The sequence below is a fragment of the Poecilia formosa genome, unplaced genomic scaffold, assembly GCF_000485575.1.
Source record: "Poecilia formosa unplaced genomic scaffold, Poecilia_formosa-5.1.2 Scaffold26, whole genome shotgun sequence".
NCBI classification, from domain to species: Eukaryota; Metazoa; Chordata; class Actinopteri; order Cyprinodontiformes; family Poeciliidae; genus Poecilia; species Poecilia formosa.
The window spans coordinates 2,054,089-2,081,253 of NW_006799965.1; the positions used below are offsets into that span (position 1 = coordinate 2,054,089).

The window sequence follows — 27,165 nt, forward strand, 5'->3', positions numbered from 1 at the left end:
ACTCTCTTTCTATTCATCAAAAGTATTGCAACTCTGAACAGAAATACTGTAACACAGAATCCTTTAAGCCGCTGCAGGTTTGTGCTGTAACCACAAGTTGGAGTTAGAATAAGTTAAAATTACAGTAATAATGAGAGTGTTTATCTAAAATTCAGTACCAATGACTGAAGGAAATTTTAAAACTTTAGAGAATTGTTTCCAATGTAGTAAATACATATTTACAGGTTAGCCAGTTTGGCTAAGCTTTTGTTATTTTGGAACAAAAGGGTCAAAATGTTAGTCTCTAGATGAAAAAAGTAGTAGAGAAGTTTGCCGAAAAGTTTGCAGTCAATTGCTTTTAATCTAATGAAATGTGAAACCAGCGTGAATACTTCTGCAAGGAGCTATGCTTCATTATTAATATCTCTATTATTATTATTATTATTATTATTATTATTATTGTTTTCTCTTTTTTTCCCATTTACTGTTACTGTGTCTTATTAATTTTCCGAGACAGTTTTTCCTTTTTGGAGGAAGGTAAATAAACAAAATAGTTGAAAGCACAGCTCTATTCCTAATAGGTTACTTCAGCTCGCCTTTGTTTTTTGTTAATTTGCTGTGCTAAAGAATGCAACCAAGGCCATCAAGGCAACCATTGACCATGGGGAGGGCAAGGGGGAGGAAATGCGCCTTTTACGCAACACTTTATTTGTTCAATTAGGCAACCTCTTCTGGTGGGAAAAGGGGTGTTCCCGTACATGTCACTAATAGCATAAAGGCAGCCAAGTTGTTCAGGTCTAGCTATAAAATCGCGACGCTATTGCGACAAATAATAATTTTGTCCTGAAAACGCAAAAAAAAAAAATAATTCGCACCGCAACATACAAACTTTTTTTAACTGGATTGCATGGTTACAATTATGAAGAGTCACTGTCTTTGTGCTGTGCGTCATGCGCACTCTGTCGGCTCGCTTTGGGTATGTTTGGTCAGTTTGTGGCAGCGCTGTGTGTGGGAGAGGAGGAGAGGAGGTTGGAGATGACTGCCACAGCCCTCACTTCTCCGCTGAAACCTCATGAATGTGGAGGGAGAGGGACGGCCTGCGAACAGATCGGCTGCGCAATGGACTGATGTGGACTTATGCTTCGGCTCTTTTTGAAAGAACCATGCGGACGTAGGGAAGTTTGAGCACTTGCGCGCAGCACGGACTCTTTAGTTATAGTGATAGAAAGCCTGCTATGGAGCACGTCGTGACTCAAAATGAGTTTGAGCACTGACGATGTAAGAAACTTGTGGAAAAATGGTTCCTCGGACCTCGAGTGGGACTCTATGCAGGTCAACTCCACCAACAGCTCCAGGACGAACCACACCAGGTTCGGCGAGCTGGACCTCACCCGCGCCGCCCTGCTCGGCTTGGTCCTGGGGGCTTTCATCGTGTTTGCCATCGTGGGCAACATCCTCGTCATTCTGTCGGTGGTGTGCAACAGGCACCTGCGGACCCCCACCAACTACTTCATCCTTAACCTGGCCATGGCCGACCTGCTGCTGGGCACCACGGTGCTGCCGGTTTCTGCCACCCTGGAGATCCTGGACTACTGGGTGTTCGGCCGGATCTTCTGTGACATCTGGGCTGCGCTGGACGTGCTGTGCTGTACGGCGTCCATCATGAGCCTGTGCGTAATATCCATCGACCGATACATCGGAGTGAGCCACCCGCTGCAGTACCCGGGTATTGTGACGGAGAAGCGGGCTCTGCTGGCCATGCTCGGGGTCTGGGTGCTCTCGGTGGTCATCTCCATCGGACCTCTGTTCGGCTGGAAGCAGCCGCCGGCGCCGGACGACACGGTGTGCCTCATCACAGAGGAGCCGTTTTACGCGCTCTTCTCCTCTCTCGGCTCCTTCTACATCCCGCTCGCCGTCATCCTGGCCATGTACTGCCGCGTTTACATCGTGGCCAAGAGGACCACGAAGAACCTGGAGGCGGGCGTGATGCGGGAAAGGATGAACACCAGCGAGCTGACCCTCAGGATCCACAAGGGCTCTCAGGTGCACGAGGACCCCGGCGCACCGGGCACCGGAAAAGGCCGTGCGCACCAGGCCAGGAGCTCCCTCACTGTGAAGCTCCTGAAATTTTCCCGGGAGAAGAAGGCAGCTAAAACTTTGGGAGTTGTGGTCGGAATGTTCGTCCTATGTTGGCTGCCTTTCTTTCTGGCCCTGCCTATAGGTAGGTTCAGCAGGTCACGTCTAACAAAGCGCTCCATTATACTCTGTTATGATGACAGGTATGTTATAGTCATTTGCAAAAGTACACCCACAATCCCGAACACCCTATAATTTAAAAAGTTTATATATATATATATATATATATATATATATATATATATATATATATATATATATATATATATATATGAAAACATGGCCAGCCTGAGGTTTCTGAAAACAGCTTAGTGCTGTGGGGGCCCCGACGAAACTCTACACAGATCAGAGAAACAAATATACAAATGTCCAAATTAAGCACATGCAAGTGTATCCTAAGAAACCAGAATATCATCAAAAGCGCATTTTAGTAACTGGATTCAATTAGTAAAACTCAGAGGTTACATATACATTCATACATTATATAATTATTATCAGTTCAAACCACTAGTGGAAGCTGTTCACAAAATGAGGTGTCCAAATATATTATTGGAAAATTAAGAGAAAGAAAAAAGTCTTTACATGCAGGAAACTCCGCACTGAGGCAGTGATTCATGCTAAAAGAGTCCAAACAAGTATTAAATACATGAGCTGTACTTAAACCAATATCTCTGTATTCATTTTTTTTAAATGTACTTCAGCAATATTCTAATTTATTACAAATGTTTCCCCATAAACCCACTGCTTTCAGATCACCAGGACTGAAAAAATCTGATCCCCCCCTCCATGTTCCAAGCATCAGGACTTAGATTTCTCACTATTTTCAGTCCATATATAAACCAGCAGCATGTACTTACATGCATTTTTTTCTCTCAGCACCATAAAATCAAGTTGGGGGTCATTTGATGCTGTAGTGCATAAATATGGATAATATTATAACAATAACAATGACTAATCAGTTTAAGCAGGAGAAACAGCCTTATTAGTGCATCTCTGTCTATAGATACATTATAGGAGGATTTGCAGACAGAGAGGATAGCAGCTGTGTTGAGACTTAATATTTCTACAAACTGTGGGACACGATCTACAAACTCAAAGACTTTATGAGATTCTACTCGTTTTAATTTAGGGACCGTAATAAGTAATGAAACACTTAGGAATTTGAGGAGGAATTCCTACTGAACTTATCCAAACAGTTCCTGTTATCTTTGCTGTATTTCCTTAGTTAATCCGGTTGTGGCCTCCGATCTGCTCAGTTTTCGTCGATCTCGACGAGAATCCATGATGTGACAGACACTAGCGGGTCTGTTTCAGAAACTGCAGATGGAATTAAGCAATGTAAGAAAGGAAAAATGTGGTGAGCAGGTCAGAAAACCACCAAGTTTTTCTACATATTTATGAATTGGGTAGAAAAGGTCCCACTTTTTCTCTATTTTTTGCATATAGGATGTGGCACGAGTTTGTATTTTAATCTAATACAGTTACACACATCCAGCAGAACTGATTCTTAACAAGTCACCTAATGACAAAAATACTAACCTAATTCTCTGTCGGTGTGTATTAAACTGAGGATAAATGCAAGCAGAACATTATTTGGACAAATAGCCAAGAGGCTCACGTTAACTGTGGAGGACCTGCAGAGATTATTCATGCACTCCACACATCTGGATTTTATGAAATACTGGGAAAATAAATGCAGGAAAGTTAAAAGAAAGCCAAAAGAAGTCCCATTTAAAGCTTGCCACAAGTCATGTAGGGGACACAGCAAACATGTTGAAGAAGGTTCCCTAAAACCTTTTGGCCTAGGCTTGCAAATAACTGTATGTGGAGGAAAAACAGCTTCACCCAGAACACACCACCGCCACGGCGAAACATGGTGGTGGCAGCATTATACTGTTGGATTTCTTTTATTCAGCAGGGGCGGGGAAGCCATCACAGTTCACTGGGGGATGGATAGAGGAAAATCCAGGGACAAAACCTCATGGGAGCTTATTTGGGGAGCTGAATAAAAGTGCACAGTTTTACTAAATGCCACTGTGCAACATTAGGCTGAGTTTGGTTATAAATAATTATCAATAAGTGCCAAGGAAAATTGTTAATTGCAATCACAATGAGTAAGCCAGACATGATCAGGAATTCATATCCAAAATCTCACAGTTTCTGTCAGTTATTGCTTTCTGACCTGCCTGGTGAGGTTTGGTATTATATAATAATACGTGGAGTATTAGCAAGTTAGCTTTCAAACCTAACAGAGAACAACACGTTCACGGTGATCCAATAGCGTTACTGACTCTAGTGGCAAACCATAGATATCAACTCGCAATTTGGCATATGGATGGCAGGTGTGGTAAGAAAATTAGCTACTGCAAAACTTAGCAACCCCTATTAGTCCCACATGTGCCTTTGTGTGCTGTTAATAAAAAACAAAAAACAACTGGCAGCCAAACATAAAAAAGTAAATCACAATAAACTAAAACAAAAATAGTTTTTATCCTAAGGGTTCTTCTTGGAGCATCTTTGAGTCAAATTCTTACTGCAGAAAATCCGACGGACACTTTTGGGCAGCTAATCTTATTTTGAGATACCGTCTCTGGTTACACAGATAGCAGGCCGTACTCTGGATCAAAGGTATCTTCGAAGATCTAGTTTGTTTGTTTTTTACTCGGCCAGCAAGACGTCCATGCGTGTCCGCCGCAATCAGCTTTTGGGAGCAAAGGCAAAAGAGAGCGGAAACCGCTGCACGCTAAGTTTTGCAATCTCCATAAGATCATTGGGATTCCTGCTGTGATTGCGCCTTCCTGGAAGTTGTCACAAAAATAGCTTGATACTCTACGTTCTGGGATTCATTATTTTTATATTCCGGTTTGTTGTCTGTGTGCAGTTTAGTAATCGTTCTCCATGTGGCTCAGTTGGATCCCCGTCACCATGTTTCGTTTTCCTTCCACTTTATAATTCGCCACTGCCTTGTGTTGATCTACCAAGTAAAATTCTAAAGAAATATATAAAAAAATTAGTCGTTGTAATGTCACAAAATGTGTTGCGAGCTTGTTTGTTTTTCAAGACACTGCATTACTGCTTCTGTGAAGATTTGCCTCTGTGTGTTTGTCTACTGTGGTCAGACGAGAGCGAGTTCATGCCTCAGGCTTTAAGCCTCATATCCTCAAAGATGCAGAGATTGTAGCTCGAAGGTATTCTTGGTGAGATGCTGCAGATTTAGGAGCCTTGAAAGTGTAGATTTCCAGAGAGAGGGGTCAGCCGGAAGGCCCCATTTATGTAACACCATGGGACAAACTGCCAAGGAGCCCCTCTCCTCACCCAATGCTGCGGTCTTCTCCATGTGTAGCATACTGATACACTGAGACAAAGCACTGTGCCTCTTTACTTAATGCACATTTAAAGCAGACAAGTTCAAAACTTTCCTGACAGGAAACTCTTTGCAATTCATCTTCATCTCTGCCATAGCTGGATCTTTTAGTAGGTGCACACTTTCTTTACATTTCTTTTTTTTTTTTTTATTTTAGTCACTATTTTTCTCTTTGACTGTGCACCTCAGGTCTCTTGGTGAGACTTTGGTCTGAATTAAAATTCTCCAAGTCCGATAGGATCGCAGGCAGACACTCTTCTCCTGTTGCTCCCTGAGCGTTTGTTAGCTTCCACCCACAGTGTGGGATTTCCGTTTTCACACATGTTATTAACCCAGCTTTCTTCAACTGCATGCTGTCACAGATAGGCGACGTGTGCTGACGGGGGGCTCCAGCTCGCAGAGTGTGTGTGTGCATGCGTGCATGTGTGTGTGTGTGTGCGTGTGTGTGTGTGTGTGTGTGTGTGTGTGTGAGGGGGGCAGGGTGATTGCCATGCATGAAATGCTTTGGTTGAATGTGTGTTTGTGTGCAGGTTGGTTCGCGTATTTCTCTCGGGATTTTGTCTGAGGCTGGACATGGTTCCCTCTTGTCCATCTCTGTAGATTTTTAGACTGCACAGATGAAAGTAAAAGCTGCGTGCTTCCAGACAGAGCTACAGTGACCTTAGGTCTGAAAGGTCACAACCCCTGAGTGCCGCTTGACAAACTATGTGATCCCCCTCCCCCTCTCTTCCTCCCCCGTCATTACTGATCTACCCTTTCTGGCTCAGATTTTGTAAATACCATGGTTATTGTACATAAATGGCAAGCAGACAACCAGGGTTGACTCATTTGTTCTGAGTTTTAAAACTTCTGTGCTGCCTTTTACGCTTTCAACTTGAATCAAATTATGTCAGGATGGTAAGAAAATAGATCAAAGTTTTCTTATAATGTTAGCGGTATTCCAAGCCTTCAACTACTGATCAAAAGCAACCCCCCCCCGAAAAAACCCAATCAGTCTCAGAACAAACGCGGATTTAACGTTGGGTTACGTCACATTCCTGTGTCTTAGTATGCAAAAGAAAATACTGTATATCAAAAAACCTAATTATATTACAGCCATGGAGAGGAATTACATGGGAGTAAAACTAAATTTACTTGTTTGAAACTGCAGTCACTTAACATTTTCTTTGCCATACAGTCCACCAGGTTTTACTCCGCTGTTTGGCTTGGCATGTCAGATTATCCTCAAGAGCCTTTAACATGTTCATGTGCTCCTTGATATTAGATCACCAGCATTAAGAAATTATTTCAAAACATGAAATAAACATTACAAATTGAACAAGAAAATGCCTCAAAATAAACAACCTGTCAGTACCGTTTGCTTTTAATGAAGAGGAGCTTCAGAGACAGTGGTTCAAGGTAAATAAAAGCTTTGGAAGCAAATGCTCTGTAGGTCAGAAGCAGTTTTATACACAAAATGTGTCTAAAACAACAAGCAAAGGAAACTTTTCCAAACTGCTCTGATCTACTTTTATACATAGGTTCTCTAAAGTATGGACAAGAAGTAGTTTCTTTTAGATTAACCTTATAAACTCTTGAGGATGCAGCTTTAAAAGCTTTAAAAGAAAATAGTTTTATGTTTCTTAGCAATAAATGTTGTGTCTGCTTTGGTACAGTTACCATTTCTACGAATGTTTATATCCTAGCAAAACTTTCCGACATTTTATATTACGCCCAAAAAAAAAAGTATCAAATTTAAATATTATTTTTTAGCAAATACAAATCATGCAGATGTTGGGTATATTTGTATTCAGGTACCCTGAGTCATTAATCTTGAGAACCCCCTCAGTCTATAAATATTTATGCCAGCTTTGCACATATAGAGACAGAAGTTGTTTTTTTTTTGTTGTTGTTTTTTTTCCCCCCAATTCTTCGGTGCAAAAACAAATCAAACTCTCTGGAGAGATTCTGTGAACAATAAGTTTCAAGTATTTGGACCATTTTTTTTGTTGTTGTTGTTGGATTCAGGTCTGGACTTTAAGTTATTCTAAGCCATTAAAAGGTTTTGATCTAACATTTCCATTGTGTCTCTGGCTTTATGTTTGGGGTCGTTGACCAGTTGAAGCAGAAACCAGTCTCAGGTCTTTTGCCGTCTCTAACAGGCTTTTTTAACGTATCGCCCTCTATTTAGTTCAATCCATCTTCATCTACTTGTAGAAGAAAATGCTTCCGACATCATGATGTTGCCGCCACTGTTTTTTGAGGCGTAATGATGACTTCATCCTCTTTTTGATGAAGGATAGATTTGTGAAGTGCATGACTTACACTTGCCCTGTCATCAGATTCACCAACCTGACATTTGGCTCTCTGCCACAGATCCCTTGGCTGATTCTCTGATTAATGCTCTCCTTTTATGTGATCTGTCGGTTTAGATGAACTGCCCTGTTTTTTTTTAGGTTTGTGGTGTCACAAAATCTCTTTCCATTTTTTGATGCTGCATTGAACTGTGCTCAGTGAGATGCTCAAAGCTTTGGATAATGTTTTATAATCTAACTCTTGTTTTGAACCTCTCTCCCCTGACCTTTCCACAGGGTTCTTTGGTGTTCATGAAGCCTTTTCTTCACTAATGTTTTCTGACGTCCATCAGAGAGAGGCCTTTGTAGTTTAAGTTGATTTATACACAGATGATGTTGCACACAATGGACTCCAATTTTGTGTTTTCTGAAGGCAATTGCTCCCAAAATTTAGAGCGAAAATTGTAAAAGGTGTTGTCCAAACACAAAATGCATTTTGGATTTTTAAAAACTTACCCCCAGCACTTATTCTCCACCTCCTGCTGGCCAAGAGATTTTATCCTCTTTCATGCGAGATTTTTATTTTCCAACCAGCATCTAAGCAGTTTTTCATCTTTTTTTTTTTAAAGCACAAGTTCAGTCTGCCAATTTTTTACCAGCGACTTCCTCCTAACTTTCCTCTATTCATTTTTTAAATTTTTGGTATGTGGCCATATCACTTCTGACATTCAGCCAACAAGTGTTTCTCAAAGGAGCAAAAAATAGTTTTTTTTATCGAGCTATCAGAAGCTGAGTTAGGTGGCCTTGTAAGCATAAAAACACAGATTTCCATCTGAGCTTCCATTGTTTAATTATGCCGTTATTTATAAATACAGCTCTATTCAGTTCTAGTTTAAATAAAAATGAAACCAAGATTTTTTTTAACCACAGATAAAAAATAAAATATATTGTAGATAAATTCTATTTACTTGTCTTACTTTGTTTTAAACCCCTATTTTTTCCACAGATCATCTCAGGACTAGCCTCATGTGAAACAGTTGGGGATGTTTTCTGAAAAACATACATTAATGTCATCATGGTAAACATTTATAGCTCTTTTTTTACGTTTATTTCAGTAAGGATTATATACGATGATGAGCATTCTTTGTAAGTAAATTACCAGATAAAAAAAAATGCTTCACAAATTCTACAAATTTCTTAAATTGCAAAAATTACTTTAATGCTTTAAATAAAAAAATATCATGTTATATTAAAATACAAGAGTTACACAATTTAAGGAGTCAGACTAGTCAGGATAGAGGGGAAGACGAATGCAGCGATGTACATAGACAACCTGGATGAAAACTTGCTCCAGAGCATCTTGACCTCATGCATCAGACAGCAGGATGGATTTCCTCCAGATGGGACTGATGGGAAGATGGATGGAGCTGAACACAAGGACATGCTGGAAAAAGTCCTGCTAGTGGCTGAAGCAGACTGGAAACTTCCTATCCAACAGGATAAGAACCTAATACATCCAACCAGATCTACAATGGGATGATTTCGATGAAGTCGATCCCAGACCTGATGCTCTCCATCCAAACTGTCTGAGCTCCAGCTATTTCGCCAAGAAGATTTTTTGTAGAAGTTCCTACAAGATCGAAACATCTTAAGGTGTTTGCAGCAAAATGTGGTTGCAACAACGACTGGCTCAGTTGAGCCGACAACAGACGCGCACCACCGTGTTCCGCTTTTGTTCGCGAAACATTTGGACAGCAGTCGTGCACCACTTTGTGTTGGTCCGTTACCTACGACAGTCAACAAAATGCCTGGAAGGGTGCAGCTGTGTCAGTAGACTAAAAGTGGAAAGCATGAAAGAAAAATTCATCTCCTTCATGCATGTTCACATTTTTGAGCTTTGATTTCTCCAAGAACGTTTCGTCATCATGATAGCTGAATAATCATTCAGTCAAGAAGTAGCTGCTTACAGTGATGGACGAGTGCATTCATGTTCTCTCCTCTTTCTTGCAACCCACCTTCAGTGAATCAGTCCAAATGACAAGAGCAGCAAGACTCATGACATCTGTGGTTTCAATAACTTCATAAACAGAAGATTTTTGTCGAGAGAACAGCTCAGTTTATAAACATGGAACAATTTACTATGACTTGGAACTCTAAAGCTTCATGATGTCCATTTCATCCTCATTAATGCACCCCGTTAAACTCTACCCTCACTGATTTAACAGCAGTCGTTAAGAGTTTTATAGATTATACTTAATTTGCAGAACAGACACCCATCAGTGGAGACATTTGTCATGCATCTCAATGTTGGTTTTTTTCCCCCTCTCTCTCATCCTCGCAGCTCAGACAAAGAGGAATGATCTGTGGGCTGCATGTGTTACATCCTAACACATATTTCCATGCGGCTCTTCTTTAACACCCAGAGCGAGCACAAATATCCCGCGAAGGCTCCGTAAACTGTGCCGTCCAAACGCGAGATGTGGCAGAAACCAGCACTCGCGTATCTTCCTTTATGAGAAACGTGAAATTTATGTGTTTTTCATTGAGCTGATGATCAGCTGTGCACCAGGGGTACCAATGGGATTTTTTTTTTTTTTAGAAGAGGGAAAATAATGAGAGGGCAGCGTGTCAAAGCGATGTAAGAAAAAGGTGGCAGAGAAGAGCAGTAGGGTCTGTGGGGCAGGAGGAAGGTGAAGGCAAGGGGTCTCTGGGTTGTCAGTGTGACTTCCTAAAATTATCCCAACACTGCGGTTTGACTGAAAGCTCTGTGCTTTCAATCTGAGCCACATTAATCATGTTTATAGGTGTTATGAAACAGGATTTGTGAGTTTCAGAGGGAGAAGTTTGTGAGTTTGTGTGTATGTGTGTGTGTTTTTTAGCATTTCTCACCTTGTAAGGCCCATTTTTCCACGTGTACTACGTGTGAGGACCCACAGCTCCGTATGGGCCCAAAGCCAGGGGCCCAATAAGAAGATATTCTATTTTTAGACTAGAGCTTAGGTTTAAGGTTAAGGTGTGACTTGAGTTTAGGTTGCATTTAGGGTATAGAAATTAATGAAAATGAAAGGAAGTTATTGCAGAGCTTTTGCGAGGATAGAAAGACATACTCTGTTTGTGTGTGTGTGTGTGTGTGCGTGTGTGTGTGTGTGTGTGTGTGTGTGTGTGCTTCACATGGCAGAGAATAGGCATCGCTCCTTCCAATTAGTGAGAATAACAGGATGCAGAGTTTTGTTAAGATGTTCCTGTGTTTCGGAGTGAGATGTGTGTGCGCCTGTCCTCAGGAAGGAGGTGCGAGCGGTCCTCTTAACAGAAAAGCCCGAGACCACCACCCACATCAAACCCCCCGCCGTTATCTGCTGTATATTTATACCATTGTCTCGCAGCACAAGCCCATCGCATCCTCCTATACTATAGGCTCTGAACATAAACACTCCTGAAAGGACAAAAATGGAGCGAGTTCACATGGAACTTAAACAAACAAATATGTTCCCAATGTGGCTACAGGCCACTCTGCCGTTATCCTGTGTTTACTACCCTTTATCCCCCCCATGCTTGTGTAACGGAGATCCATGAACGTGACGGCCTTGGCCCACCTCTTTATTCTTTATAGAGGCCAAGATTTTTATTAGCTCCTCCCGGGAGGAAGGTAGCACGACCATGTTTGACTCAGGCCATCTGAGAGGCTTTTAAATGAAGTGAGGATTGAGAGTGCCTCATCTAATGCGTTGGTTCCCTGGTTTTGAGTACAAATACTTCTGCTCTATAATGCAAGCTGTAACTGAAAAATATTTTAATTATTTGTTGTCTTAAGCAGCAGGATAACACATATTCTTATCTAGAGGCCCAGAAAACTGCAGGAAGTACAGAAGTATGGGTTCTGGTATTAAGCTTTTTCCGGATCTGGATAAGCAAAGAAAAACACATGTGACATTAATACCAATTTTATGTCCATCCATTCATCCTTTGGATTTTCTTTCAGCTATAGAAGCCTGGATATGTTGTAAAATGTTTCAATAATGTTTCCAGTAATATTTCCAGTTTTCTTTCAGTCTGATCTGTCAAAACTGACGGTCCTTATTAAGATTATGAAGCAGACACATTTTTATAAAAGTGTCTTAAGTAAACTTAATGCTTTCAAGTAAGTACATTTAAAGGCTTCAAACATGAACTATTACTTGGAAAATAGGGTGGGATTCATTTTAGTCAATTTGTAGTTTGTAATCGAACAGCAAATGAGGGAATTAAGAGGCTGTCTCCACTTTTGAATCAAAACATAAGCTCTTAACGACCATCGGATTTTTGTTTTGTTAAGCTCAAGACAATCTGCATCAAAGTACATGCTGTTAGTTGATGCTTTGGACGTTTAATGGATTTACTTGGCAGAAGAATAAAAGTTGAAACATCTTACGTTAATAAGAAACGGACCTTCTTCAATTATCACTTCGGGTACAACTTTTCTTTTAAAAATTCATTAGTCTCTCATAAGAAATGCCAGATGGATGTTTTACTCTGTCTGTAATAAATTAAGATCTTAACTTTGGCTTAGCTGTTCCCGTATTGTCGTGGTGTTTTCTCGAAGGTAGCGGTAAATTGCTCTTAGGAGTACGTGTGTTTGATGGCTGTCCGCTGTGAACGGCATTAAATGGAGGATTTTATCGCTGCACTTCTCCTAGTTCTGACTGGTCTTTTGCTGATTATTTTTGGAAAGAAAACAAAAACCCTCAACACGATGCCATCTCCTTGTTTAGTTGTAGAAAGAATGCTGATGTGACGGTGCTCTGTTGCACAGCTTAGGACACAAAAGTTAAGCTCATTTGAATTTCACAATGTTAAATGAGAACGTTTCTCATAGTATCGACGTCGTACCAAAATGCAATCGAGGCCTGTTTAGTGAACTCCAGTTGTCGCTGCACACATTCCCTTCCTGAGCGTTGCCACATCTCTACAAACACTGATTGTTTCTGAATGTTGGTTTTTATGACCATAATGTCGTGAGTTACCCTCCTGATAGTCAAACTATTTGCTTCCCTGATTGCACTTTTGGCTTGAAGGCCAGATTTAGGAAGACAGATGCAGCTGCGTTCCAGAAATCTTTCATCCCTCCCCAAAAAATCTGCACCTTCACGCAATCCTGTCTGGCAGAACAAATCCCTCTTGATCTCCTTGCCTTGTTGATGCAGTGCTGGTGTTTAGTTTGAAATGCATCACAAACCGTGACAACCGATGTAAACAAGCGTCTGCCTTCTAAATAACGTCTAACGAATTTGATCAGGCACAGATATGCAATGCACCAAACGTCTATTTTTTTTGTGTGTGTCCTAGTAGAAATAGTTATGACTGATTGACTGGTCTGAATTGTGAGAAAATTTATTTTGCACTTTGTTTGAATAAATTAAGAAGAGGGATTTTACAATAAATCTCAGTCTTTCAATCAACTTTAATTCAAAATGCTCTACCTCTTATTCAGACATGAGATAGAATGAAACTCATGCAAAATAGTCCTGAATAAATCTAGCGCAGCTTCACTATGTTCCACAAACGTGTCAAACTGAAATATTTAACACAATTTATCTGTTTTTATTTAAACAAACAAAAAACAATCCTTTTTACCACTGCTAAAATAAGCTGAAACCATAGTTATTACATCCACCAACTGTTTCTACTTAAGGAGAACCGTTTCATTCGAACTAGGGATGCGTGATATATCGCAACTAAAACTGCTGTCATTTCTTTTATCATGTCAGTATATAAAAAAATGACAGCAAAACTGGCAAAATAATGACAGCAAAATAAAACTGGGCCAATATTAAACAATATTTATTTCGGTCTTCTCGTTCTGTCTGGAGAGTGAGAGAAGAGATTGGTGTTTGTTTAGTCATGCTACAGATCAGGACAGGATTTTGGGGAACTGAAGCAGAAAAGCAGTGGTGAAGTCAGCAGTGTGGTCATTTTTTCCCCCGCCAAGATGTTGAAAGGATAGTAAAATATGTATGACATCAGTTATCGCAAATAGCAGCAATAATATTATTAGATATTGACATCAGATTAAATTTTAATGTCAGACATGAGATAGAATATTTTAATATCAGTGCATCCCCAATTTAAAACTAAATAAATAAATGCTGTTAATAATTAATACTCAGTTGTTTCCATTAAAATATATATGTATTGTTTTTTTAATGGGGAGCTTATTTTGTCAATCACAGTTAATTTTTTTATCCATTTACTTTACTTTTTCATTCATAATGGTGTTTGGGTTGCGAGAGCTGTCTGAACAGTTTCTAATTATTGCAACAAAGTGCCAAGTTGGCAACAGAGCTTCTTCCGTCCTGACCACAGCCCGGCCCACCCCTCCACTCATCCCCACGCTTGGCCGTGGCTCTCAGCGTCTCTTGGCTCCGTCCACTTAGTTGGAGACTTTCAAAACTCATCAGGGGCGCGGTTTTGCTTTCGCAGGGGCATGATTTAACATCCAACTCTATTCTGGCCGGTGTCGTGCCGAAGTAGTTATCCTAGTAAATAGCTTTGTTATGGCTTTTATTTTAATACATTAACTTTAGCAAAATAAAATAGAATAAACATTTTTTTTTTTTTATGTTTTATTTTCAGCTTTAGTGACTTATTTGACAGCGGTCAGACTGGACAGCGGGTTGTGAGTCAGAGGGAAGACGGGCCAACAGGCCGGGACTCAAACCTGTGACAGCCGTGTCGAGGACCAAGGCCTCAGAATATGGGTGACAAGTTTTAGTCCTGCTCCACTGCCACGCCCTCTGCAGAATATTTTACAGTTTTTTGTTTGTGCTTTCATAAACTAACACTGGGACTTTTTCAATCTGATTTAAGCTCCTTTGGGCTGGTAGGAGGTTCCACGTTTAAGTGTTGAAAAATCATTTGCTCTATAGTTGTTTGGGTCATTTGGCTCCACTGCACACCTCATTAGAACCACTACAGGCGAATTTGGGTTAATTTCCTGCCTTGTTGAGTAAACGAGAAGCTAAATGGTTGTAGCCAACACACCGGTCTGGAAAAATTGATCTCTGAAATCACACATCAAATGCTCTTAAGAAGCAATGAAAAGAGTTTCCTTTAACACTCGATCCTTTAGGGCTTGCGATGAAAGCACTCATCACTGTCAGAATCCATCAGGATCTGCTGCCTAAACCAAGATGGATAAAGACATGCTCTCTCTGCAGAGGCATACCCTGTATCCCAGTCATCCTCGTCACTCACACAGTCATGCAGTCACATTTAAGTGGGTTTCCAGAAATGGGAAGAAAAAAAAAATCATGTGAAAATACCAGCTGCTTAGAAAAGACGCTGGCAGCTCAGGAGGCCAAGACAACTCTATCTGGTTCATCTAAGCCTCAGAAACACTCAAGGTAGAGATTTTATTTTGTTTATGGGATTATCATCCAAGCATGTGTGTGCGGACCCCCCGCCTTCATCATTCAACACGTGTCAGTGAAATATAAAACATGCAGAACTGCAAGGAATCACTCAAGCCATCTTTCCGGCGCTCCTATAAAAGTCAAACCGAGGTGCCTCCACCCCGTCTGTCATACATTACCAGAACTAATTTCACACTTGAAATCCTGAAATTACGATGCATCTTCAGCCTCTCCGGGAGCAAGATATTAATGTAAGAACGTGGGTCGCTTTAATTTAAGAACTCTTCACATCTGCCTGCATGCGAACACATAATGTCTCTCTTTGTTTCACACTAATCCTGCTCTTGCTGTGCGTATTAATGGACTTTGTTTCATCTACTTCCTCTTATCTCCTCCGCACTTTTGCCTGTTTTTCTCGCCTATTAAATCTCAGCCGCATCTGGGCGACGAGTATCATCAAGTGTAGATTGATGCAAGTGCAGAAGTCATTAATTTTGAAACATTATAAGCCTACCTCGATACGTTGCGCTCAGGACCGTCTTCCTGAGCGTTGCACGCCACATTAACCTGTGTTGGTTTGTGTGTGGAAGGCAGAAGTGTGTTGCTGCCCTTTAAGCTTCGTAACCTCTCCCTAAAGCCTACCATTTCATTTAATGATTGCATCTCAAGGAAATAAAACTCTCCCACAGAATTAAAGAGGAATCCAAGACTGCATCAATCTTTCATTTAGATAAGCACATAACCCGTTTATAAAAGGTATTTCTAAACACAGAATCGGTCTTTTGATGGTTAATGTTTGGTAGTGGTGATGTTTTGATTCACTCTGAGCAAAATGTTTCAATCAATGCTGCCACCTGTTGGATAAATATGACATTCAATCCTCAACATGAAACCAAGAGTTAGTTACACGCAGTCCAGTCATGTTTTTATCCTATTTAATAAGTTATGTCTTCTCATATTAACAGTTTGTGTTATTCTTCAGTCAAATTTATTTATTCACACTCTTTAACAATTCTTACTTTTCACTTTCTGATACATAAATTGCTTTGTGTCTGCACCTATAACTTCACTAATATCATCACAGACTATAACTTCACTAATATCATCACAGACTCGCGTTAAGATTGTAGTAATAAAACGAATCACAGAAAACTGACTATAAAATATGTGAAACACGTATTATTATACTTAGATTAGTTACATGGATTGATTTGTTTTAGTTTATTTTGAGAAAAATGGTTTACGGTTGATAAAAACACAAAATTGAGTTGTTGTTTTTTTTTGTTTTTTTTTTAGAAAAAAATAATTATACATGAAACCAAAAAAAAGAATTTAATGCAGAAAAATTGCCATACAAAAATGTACGGAAATCTGCTGTATAGTTTATTCACTAATAATTGATAAAGGCTGCTTTTTCTATCACTTGCTGCATCAATGCGCCACGGCATGGTGCAGATCAGCATGGTGCTCTGTTGGTGTATAATAAAAATCAAGCTTATTTGAACATTTTAAAATAAATCGTCTACCTCATTTTGATTTGTCTGCTAAAGCGACACAAGTGCAGAGAAAACTGAGCAACCTGCTCAGCCTGTCTCAACTAAAAGAATCTAAGAGGTGACCGGTTTAGTTGAGCTGGGAAAATATGATCAAAAGAAAGAGGAAATGAGAATGTCTGGTGGATGTCTGGCATCATAAAATAAAAAGGAGAACAACAACATATTTCTATAATTGCATTTTGTCATTTGAAATAATCTAGGCTCAGCATGTCCAGTCAAAGAGGGTTAGAATAAAAGTTCTTCCCTCATTTAAGTGTCAGTTTTAGCACAAAAAATGCATAAAATGAATCTCTGGACTCTTCCTTTGTAAGCATTTCAACAAAAAATGTGTGATGTTTTTGGTTTACTTCGTTTTCTAAAAGCGACAATATTCTTAGGGATTGTTTTATTAAAAAAAATAAATATGATCATGCTGTAAAACTAAAGCCTTGTTGGAGTGGTTTATGTGAACTGGAGGAGTGCAGTTTGACCATAGTTCACCGAATTGTCAACATGAGCACAAAACCGTGTTGTATCTCTGATTTTATCACCAAGTGTACAGAAGCTTGGGACTGGCCTGACTCATTTAAGACCAATAAAAACAGCATGTTTATGTTGAATAACCAAAACACTGAGTCATTATTTATTTTGAGGTTCTTTTTGAAGAAAAGATTGGCCTGTAGAGAATAAAACAAAACAGTCTGCCGTTTTCCACTTATCCATCTTTTTTTTATCTGTTGTCCTCAGGGTCCTTTAATGTGCATCTGCGGCCACCTGAGACCCTCTTCAAAGTCATCTTCTGGCTGGGCTACTTCAACAGCTGCTTGAATCCCATTATCTACCCCTGCTACAGCCGCGAGTTCAAGCTGGCCTTCATCCGGATCCTGAGGTGCCACTGCCATCAGCAGAAACGCCCCGGCTGGAGAACCTACAACTACCGCTCCTCCACCTTCCGCTCCTCCGGAAACTCACGGAAGAGCTCGACGGATCACACCTCCGGCTGGCTGAACGGGAGTCAGCGCACCCTACCGTCCTCTGCCAGCCCCAGCCCCAGCTTCCTGAGCAAGGGCCTCCCTCCGTGCCCGGAGGGGGAAACGTTGTACATTTGGGGAGCCACCACCTCAGCGCCCTCCACGCCCAACCTGCTGCCCGGCAGTCCCGCAGACTGCGAGCAGGGAGGCGTGAGAGGGGACGGCAGAGAGGGGAAACGGGCAGAGGGGACCGCCGGGGGGATGTTTTCTTTCTCCTTTGGGAACATTAAAGACAAGCGAGGGCTCAGCAGGGACATCATCATGCCTGATGAAAAGGTGTGACTGCAGGCAGCTTCTGATTTACAGATTTGCCGAGTACAGGCTTTGCTGTACATGGTTTGTGTTGCTTCATCCGTTAGTGGCATGTCTTCAGTGATTAGTGTGGGGAGCTGATCTGCTCATTTACTTTTCATTTCTGTGTTTGTAATTGGTGAAAGGTTTCTCTCAGTGAGCAGTGACCACTAAGAGGTTCAAATATACCCGTTTTTTTTCTGCCCTGTTTGGATCAAAAAGAGAACTGCATGTTGTTTTAGATGTTATTTGGAGAAACCCAAGCTAAATCATTTCAAACATTTTTAGCTTCGACTCGTCATGTTTCCTGTAAAAAAATAAATAAATAAAAAAAAAGAGACTCAACCTGATTTGTAAAATCAAAGCAACCGCTTGTAAAACAAAGAGCGACCAGGCATTTGACCACCTTTCTGTTGCAGTTGTCTGATATTGTGGTATTTTGTGAAAATAAAAATATTGTATGTATTTTTCTGCTGTGCGCACAATCTTCAAATATATTGTGTGTGTTTGTAGAAATGTGATGGAAAAAATAAAATATAAAATTCCAATTTGATGTGTAACAACTTATTAATTTCTCTGTTGGAGAAAATGCTACAATGTTTGCTCTAATATGGATGTTAACCTGAACCTCAAGGATTGGGGGGAGGGGGGATTGGCTTGGACGAAATTTATAAAGCATTGGACCTGTGAGGTGACTAATGCAATTTTTTACTTTTATCATGTTTGGAGAACTTGTTTTGTCATTCAAAGACAGAAGATGATGTAGCAGACGCTCTTACGTAAAGGTAATATCAACCTACACAATTTTTGGCGACCTGTTAAATATTTTTTTAAATTATGAGCATAAACTTATGTCATCACAAATGCCTTCTAAATGTACAAAAATTGAACCTAAAAACTTTGCACGTTTGTTTTAATTAAGGAAGATACGAGTCAGATGATTATTCTCTGGGAAACTCATTAAAAGAAGGCGGACAGATCAAACACGATAACGCAGGAGGAGTTGTTTCTCCACATAATGATTCTTTGTTTCACACCAAATCCACATCTAATGACTCTTGCTTTAAAAAAAAATCAATCTTCTGAACAAAGAAGAAACTTTGTTCAGAAGAATATTTAAATCAAAAAGTGAACTAAACGTGTGTGCTCACAAACAGAATAAATGTATTTAACTCACTCAATAAAAGCGTGTCATTGTGTTCGGCCTAATAAAAAAGCTTAAATGTTCAAATCGTAAATTAATGTGCGTGAGAGTGACCTGTGGTACGGCTACGGATGAGGCCAACTGCATCCTTAAGGTAGAGTATGATCCAAGGCAACATGTCTGGTTGGTGCAAACAATCTGACAAAACCTGCCTTGGCACATGGCTCCGTTTCAAAAACAAACAAATGTCTGTTACAAAGAAACCAAAATAGCCAACTGTCCTCAGAAAAATAAATATGTACAACATTCACACAACCAAACCATTATTGCATACCAACTATTGCCATTTTCAACTTTTTCAAAAAAAAACATACTGGCAAACTGTATGCAGTAAGTGGTGTTGGTTTGTGGACAACAAAGACACCGTTAATATTAATATAGACTTTTATTTCATTGCTCTAATATAAACTTCATCTGCCTTGAGATCTGGAGGTATTCAGAAAGACGCAGGGTCACTTGTCCACCACGCATCTGATACACATGGAACTAGAGTATCACAGTGTGCTTAAAACCATCCTAAAGCCTAACTTATATAGACAGCGGGGAGGTAACCAAAGCAAAGAATCCAACGCCAAACCCCACAAAGAGTGACCCTAAAGATTAAAACCGAGACCCAGCAGAGATTTAAACTGAACATTCACAAGCCTTCCCCTTTTGGGTAAACAGAAAGTTCAAATGATCAGAAACCTCAAACATTTACGCACCACTATCTAGCAATTTCCCTAATGCATGGTAAAATAATTTCCAGAGACTTGAGCCACAGAGTAATCCTTTAGTTTCAGTGGGAAAATTCCTGAATACTGGAAGAAATTCGCAATGCCAAAGTTCATTGCTACATTTTTCTTCGATCAGGTCAGGATACAGTGCCTTGTACGAGTATTTACAGTCCTGAGATGTTTTAATAGTTTGTCACTTTACAAATGTTGGTGTGTTTTTAGTGAGATTTTACATGATAAACCAACACAAAACTAACCAGTAAAACTTTTCTTCTCTTTTATAACAAATACGTATCTAAGGAAAAGCTTCCATTTATCTTTGTATTCTGAGTACAGCTGTGTACCTGCAGCTGTTCATTGCTGCAATAACTCTGAACAGCTTTGATTCTGAAGAACAACTTTCCCACAGTATGATGATGCATTAACCACGATTAACGGGGGAGATCATGTATCCCTAGTCACTCTGCAGGGTATTTACTGAAATATTTCTCACCAGGCTCTGTGAGTGTACACACCAGTTTAAAGGATAAGAAATGATGTTTGGTATTTGACAGTTGGCTTTCTTTCAAGAAAACATATTTTCTTGAATCTCTTCCTTGAAGGCCAGAAGTCATGGCAACACATTCTTCTGAGCCGTGAGTTTTTCCCGAAACATCACAGACCTTCCAGCTACTTTGATTATTGCTCTCCTTGTCTGACCAAATATTTTGTGTGTTGTTCTTCTATTACAAAAGTAGCGTAAACTCTCCTTTATAAGTGAGATATTTATCCTTTTTCCCAACATATCCAGGATGTTGATTGTTTCTGTATAAAGCCCTCCAAAACTGAACAACATTGGAATCCACATGATTCAACAAAAAGCTTAAACTTAAGTTTTCAATAGCTGCGTCCGTTTTAATGGCTCATAAACAATAAAGGTTTCTAGCCACAAAATAGTGAGAATGTAAAATGCTACTTGCACCAGAAAGAAAGAAAAACCTTGGGGAGTGGGGGGGGGAACTACCAGGGTTCTGTGCTCACATGCCAATATCAGATTTGATAAACGTATGCGTTACATTGTTTACAGTACTTGCAAAAAACAGTGAGTTGAGTGTACTCTGAATACATAAATGTGGAGAAACCTGATGAATGTTGCCATATCAGTGGCCTGAAGATGGGGCCTGCATCAGCAGGATTCAGGTAGAGAAAAAGCACTTTAAAAAATTCCCAGTTAAAATTTGTTGAGAATGTGTGCTTAATCATCTAAAAGTACCTCAAAACTGTGGGTTTACGTTATTTTACGCTACTTTAAATCAGGTGCAAGTAGTAATCTTCAGAGATCACTTAAGAACTCTAAGAAGGCCACATGCGTATAATGTAAGCTCAAGTTGTCCTATGAAGGTCTCAGATCGGGGTTTCTGCCATCATTTCTCACATGTCAAATAACCACAGCAGTTCCTCTCAGCCTCTTTCACAACTCCAAGCAGGCTTCAACTTGCTCACCAGATCTCCATCATAAAATGGTTGAACAACTGGATTCTAACCAAATTGATGACGCAAATTCACTTACTACAGGACACTTGCTAAAATACCTAACATTTATTATGCAACTCCCAGAGCATCACAGGAGAAAAAGAGGCAGGTTGAAAAAGGCCTGCCCCTCCTTCGTTGACTCATAAACTCTTTCCACGGTTCCTCTGTTCTCAGTCAGCAGCATGGCGTTTGCAGGGAAACACGAGCTTGAGACTCACGAGAACCATGAAGAGTTTTCGAAAGAAACTGGCATAAAGATGTTTTCATTTGGACATTGATTTGGCTGAGCAATGATTTATTCAAACGCTGAATTTGACCTACAGGGCACTGCAAAAATTAATGATGGGAAGTTGTCTCTGCAGTTTCCAGAATCTTTCTTCACCGCAGAGATTGTTAATGATAAACTAGAAATGGTGAGAGGAGGCTTTGAAACTCTAATTCAGTCAGCTGAATATGAGTTATAGGTTGTCATAAAATAACCCCAGGCCCTCTTTTTTCTGTTTTCCACCATGTGCGCAGTTCAGACCTGTGTAACTCCTGGAGAAAACGGTGTGACTTATAAGAGAGTGAGTAGGAGGATCTAGCGACGCGGGATCCAAAGCGTCTCTCTGGGAAGACGAATGGCAGACAACGGTTACTCTGGCCTCTCAAAGCAAGAGACAGAAAGTTACGACTTTAAACCAAGCCACAAGCAATTATATATCCAATAATTGAATAGTTTGACACTCATATTTGAAATACTATTGTGCAAAGTTTGTTGACGGTGGTGTGTCACTTATTAAAATGAAGGAAATTAAAGAAATTCTCAAAGGAAAAAAACTCATTTATTCATTCACTCACTTAATCATCCCAAAGTACAAAGTAACTGCTTGGCTTACTTTGTTTATTTTCTGCATTGGAAATAGCACCTCCTGCTGTGTGCGTGCTGCAAGCACTGAAATACAATGTTGCTGAAAATAAACACCAGCAGGTTGGTGTTTGATTCAACAAGATGCTACGTTTTACATTTAAAAGTGTTAAAATATCTTTCTAAAAAAAAAAAAAACAATAACTTTGAAAGAATTTAAATATAAAGCAACTTATAAAACAGGATTTAAAATATGTTTTGGGAAAATTGACAAGTAGAAGATGCCAGTTTAGGAAGGTAAGATTTCAAGATAAGCATAGAAGAAGCACAGCTGATATTAACGGTGTGTTGGTTCCATCGATGTGGGAAGTGAAGTGAAAAGGACTGGATCTTTGGATATAATAGTGATAAAAAAAAAGCTTTTTTCTGTTAATCTGCTGTTGGGGTAGATAAAATAATTTAACTATTTAGTACAAATGGGATTGGGCTTGTTCATTTAGGATCTTAGATTCAATTAACTGAATCTAAAAGTGAATTCAGAACTAATAAAGGAGCCAGTGAAGAGATTCTAGGACTGAAATAATGTTTTTCCTGTTATACCCAAAAGCATTCTTACAACACTAGTGTTTTGAATAAGCTGAAAATTGTGATAGTTGAGGCTGAGGGAGATGCTGGTAGACAAATGTTATTAACAAAAGCAGGAATGATTATTATATCAAGCTACCTTGAAAAGAGGGACTTGAAGCTGGGAGTACTGTCACATCCAAGTTAATGGCATTCCAGTTAACATAGCTGTAGAAGTCGGTATTCCAATATGGTGACGCAGAAGCAGAAATCGTTCATAGTACTTCTTACCAACATCGTTTCAAGCCTTTCCACATGCAGTTGGAGTCAGTGGGAGGCTGTGATTTATAACCAAACACAGGGCTGTGATGAAGTTGTACAAAGCTAAATCGCTGCAAACAATAGGAAAATTAAACTGCCTAAGCAGTGTTGCACCGAATGAGGTCAATAAACTGAGACGGTTTTAGGCCAAGGATTGCCAAACTAAACAAATTGCATGAAAATGTCCAAATTTGCACAGAAACCTAAAAATAGAACCCCAAGTAACCTATTGGGGTTACCGTTTTTGCTGATAAACAGTTTATCAGCAAAAACAAAGTTGTTTTGGGGATTAATGTCACTTTAAAAACTAGTTGGATTAAAGTATGAGTTAACACATTTGTACTGTTTTACAAAAGCACTGTAATGCTTCATTTTGACTAAAAAAAAAAACCGCATGGACAGAAGACAAAATAAAATATTCTAGTGTTCTATGAAAGTTCTAAAAATATTTGATCACTTAATTTTGTCGGGCAAACTCTGCAGAGAAGGTCCTCATTTAATCAGTGTGCTCAAAACAAGTAAGATAACTGCCTTTAAGGTTTAATTACCTTAATGTAATTCATAACTCATTTTTTAAAGTCAAGTCAAAGTTTAATGAATAAACAAAGCACAGTAGATGTGCTTCTTCTTGGTTGCCACTGAGAGGCGCCCTTCTCCCTCCTACCGAAATATTTCCTTGTCACATAAAACAGGAAGTTCGAACCCTAAGCAAACCCTGAAAGAACATTGTTTAACCGAGTTAAACAGTTTTCTCATAAGGAACTGTACATCAAAAGTAATTTGGTGGATGATCTCCCATCATCGCACTGCTTCACATTTTCCAGATAAGACAACCAAGCAATCGTTTCATTGCCTTATTAGTGATACGCCAACAAAAATTTGTGAATAACTAAAGTGGGATTTTTTTTCTCTTTTCAAAGTCTTGCATTCATTTGTTTTCAGTCGCCTTGAATCAATACCAGGTTTGGCTCCATTTCTATTCTGATATGTCTCTACAAGCTGTTCAGATCTTCTGAAATTTTAATCATTTTTTTGTAAAATAGCTTAAGCTCAGTCAGGTTGAATGGAGAGCAATTGTAACTGGCATTTTTCACACATTCATATAGATTTTCAAAAGGATTTGTGTCTGTACTTTCACTTACACATGACATGCATTGATTTAAACCATCCCACTATAACTCTCTTCTAGTCACAGTTTGGCTATATGAGCCAAGTCATTTGATAAGTCTGCTTGTACACAATTATAAGAAGATGTGTTGGGAATAAATAATTATGTTTTCCTCTCTCTGTTTTAGCTACTTGCATGTGTACATGCATGTATATACATGGCGTAACTTACATAGAGATCCATAAAAGAAATCAGAAACTGTTGTGTGCCATTTTGCTGTGTTTTCCCATAAGGAAAACGTGATGATGATGATGATGATGATGATGATGATGATGATGATGATGATGATGAACCAGCGCTGCATTTTGGTCTTAATAAATGGAATTCATGAATTCAGCTCACTGACTCTTCTTGAACCGCAAATATTATGAAACTAGCTGGAGAAAGGATCATCTCCAACAGCTCTCATCAGACACACACACACACACACACACACACACACACACTTATACAGTTGGGAATTATGCAACCTGAAACCAGGAGAATGCCTCTTAATGCTCAGTCACCCATCAAATACCATTCTCCCTGAGTTAAAGTGGGGGAATGTATCGTGATGGCCAAAAATCACCCATCAGATACCGCTCCCCCACTTTAACACAGGGGGAATGTAGATCTGTAGCTCTTGTGGGTGAATGTTGTCAGGAAGTGATACAAATATAGTCTTTTCAAGAGTAACAAAACAAAAGTAACTATTTAAGAAAAGTAATATATATATATATAGAGAGAGAGAGGGAGAGGGAGAGAGAGAGAGAGATAGCTAGTGTACAGAATATATACTATAATAGTGTATATATAGCATAGTATACAGAAACATCTGTGCAGAAAATGGACTGGAAGCCCTGAGATCAAAGTGGGGAACACCCCCAAAGGTGGTGGAGAATGACCGAGCCAAGATCCTGTGGGACTTCCAGATCCAGACAGACAAGATGGTAATGGCGAACCAACCGGACATTGTGGTGGTGGATAAAGAACAGAGGAAAGACGTTATGGTGGATGTAGCAATACCAAGTGACCACAACATCAGGAAAAAGGAGCACGAGAAACTGGAGAAATACCAGGGCCTCAGAGAGGAAATGGAAAAGACCTGGAAGGTGAAGACCACAGTGGTGCCTGTGGTCATCGGGGTCCTCTGGGCAGTCACCCCCAAACTGGAGCAGTGGCTAAAACCAGGAACAACATCGGAAAGCCAGGTATTGGAAAACATGCTCAAACTCCAGTCCTTAAGGGGTGGTGTGCTGCAGTTTTTTTATGTGCCACAGGTACAAAACGCTGGAATGAAATGGCTTAATTACCTCCTTCTTGTGTAGACAAGTTCTCCAGAACCTTGCTAATGACCTAATTATTCTATTGAGGTGTGGTGCAGCAGAGGCACATCTAAAAGTTGCAGGGCAGTGGCCCTCCAGGCTTGGAGTTTGACACCTGTGCTCTAGTCAGATGGACAAAGTTGCACCTTTTTGACCTGAACTATATCAATAGTTCATATCACCCTGAACAGGAGTAATTAGTATAGTTTCATAGTATATTCATCCGTCCAATCTGACAGAGCTGGAGGAACTTGGTAAAGAAAAATGGGCAGACATTTTTGTTGATTTGTGCAAAAGAAGGTCAAACGATACACTAAGAGACTTGAAGCTGTACTGCAACGGAAAATGGCTCTTCAAATAATTCATTTATAAACCTTTTTTAAAATACAGATCCCTTTATTTCCACTTAGACCTCATCAGCCTCACAAACATTATTTTAAATGCATTCTGCACTGCAAACAGGAAGTCACTGGAGAGTTGTTAACAATGCTGTTTCTCTTTTTGAAGTTTCCATCAGAGGTCGGGATGCAGAACTCTGAACCAACCAGCTAAAGCTGAAACTCAGGGAGGAACATGGTTGTATTTAACACACCAGAGACAGAAAAATGGTGCAAAAGGTGATTTGTATTGTAGCTGGAAAAATGATTTACAATATACAGGATAAACTGCCATTAAATAACTGGTTCAATTTTCCATTAATCACAAACATTTCCAAATAAGTTGATTAAATTCATTCAAAAATGTCCACATGCTGATAAGGATCCCACACAAGTAGTAATATTCCAGTCCACTCCTTGTATTGACTTGCAGATGTTTTTGTGTCAAGTCAACACAAACACGCAAACAGAAAGGAATCATAACCCACTGTTCTCAATATGGTGCTTAATTTAAAACGTGATAAACCCCCTCTCAATAATAAAATGCTGTCACCAAGCGCTCAAAGTGGAGGAGAGGCAGAGAAGGGGTTCGACAAACAGCAGACATTGATTGAACATTGATCAGAAGTTGGCATTTCAATAATTAGAATTCAACCAGAAAACAACATTGATCCAATTACATCTCATCAGCATTGAAAACTTGGCTAGAATTGGATGATTGATTGATGGTTAATCCACCGTTCATCGTCTACCTCAACCATAAATCGACCTTTTTGACCAGAATTCAATGTTGAACTACCAATTGCTTGCTATCTGGGATCTAATAAGAAAACCTTCATCAAACAAACATACTCTGATAACCTATGTGCTTGAAAGTGGCCTTAAAGTCTCAGTCATAGGGGTTTCTGCCATTCTTTCTCACATGCCAAATGACCACAGCAGTTCCTCTCAGCCTCTTTCACAACTCCAAGCAGGCTTTAACTTGCTCCCCAGATCTCCATCATAAAATGGTTGAATAACCGGATTCTAACCGAAGCAATGACACCCCTTCTCTTAACACAACAAGACACTCATCTCTTGCGAAAGTAACTAACATTTTTCATGCAACTCCCAGAGCGTCACAGGAGAGGAAGAGGCAGGTTTAAAAAGGCCTGC

At 39.8% G+C, this 27,165-nt stretch overlaps 1 protein-coding gene across 1 annotated transcript; it reads left to right on the plus strand.

Annotated features, from left to right (window-relative positions):
* Window positions 1-740: 740 nt before the first annotated feature.
* Window positions 741-18,545, plus strand: LOC103135562 (alpha-1A adrenergic receptor). Its single transcript, XM_007548368.2, has 2 exons — window positions 741-2,200; window positions 17,423-18,545. The coding sequence occupies exons 1-2, from the start codon at window positions 1,237-1,239 to the stop codon at window positions 17,986-17,988; spliced, it is 1,530 nt and encodes a 509-aa protein (XP_007548430.1). The 5' UTR covers window positions 741-1,236; the 3' UTR covers window positions 17,989-18,545.
* The last annotated feature ends 8,620 nt before the right edge of the window (window positions 18,546-27,165 follow it).

Excerpts from the sequence above, each read along its gene's own strand:
- LOC103135562 (XM_007548368.2), top strand. The coding sequence starts at position 1,237 with ATGAGTTTGAGCACTGACGATGTAAGAAACTTGTGGAAAAATGGTTCC. Across the intron at positions 2,201-17,422 it reads CTTTCTGGCCCTGCCTATAG|GGTCCTTTAATGTGCATCTG; the intron begins GTAGGTTCAGCA and ends TGTTGTCCTCAG.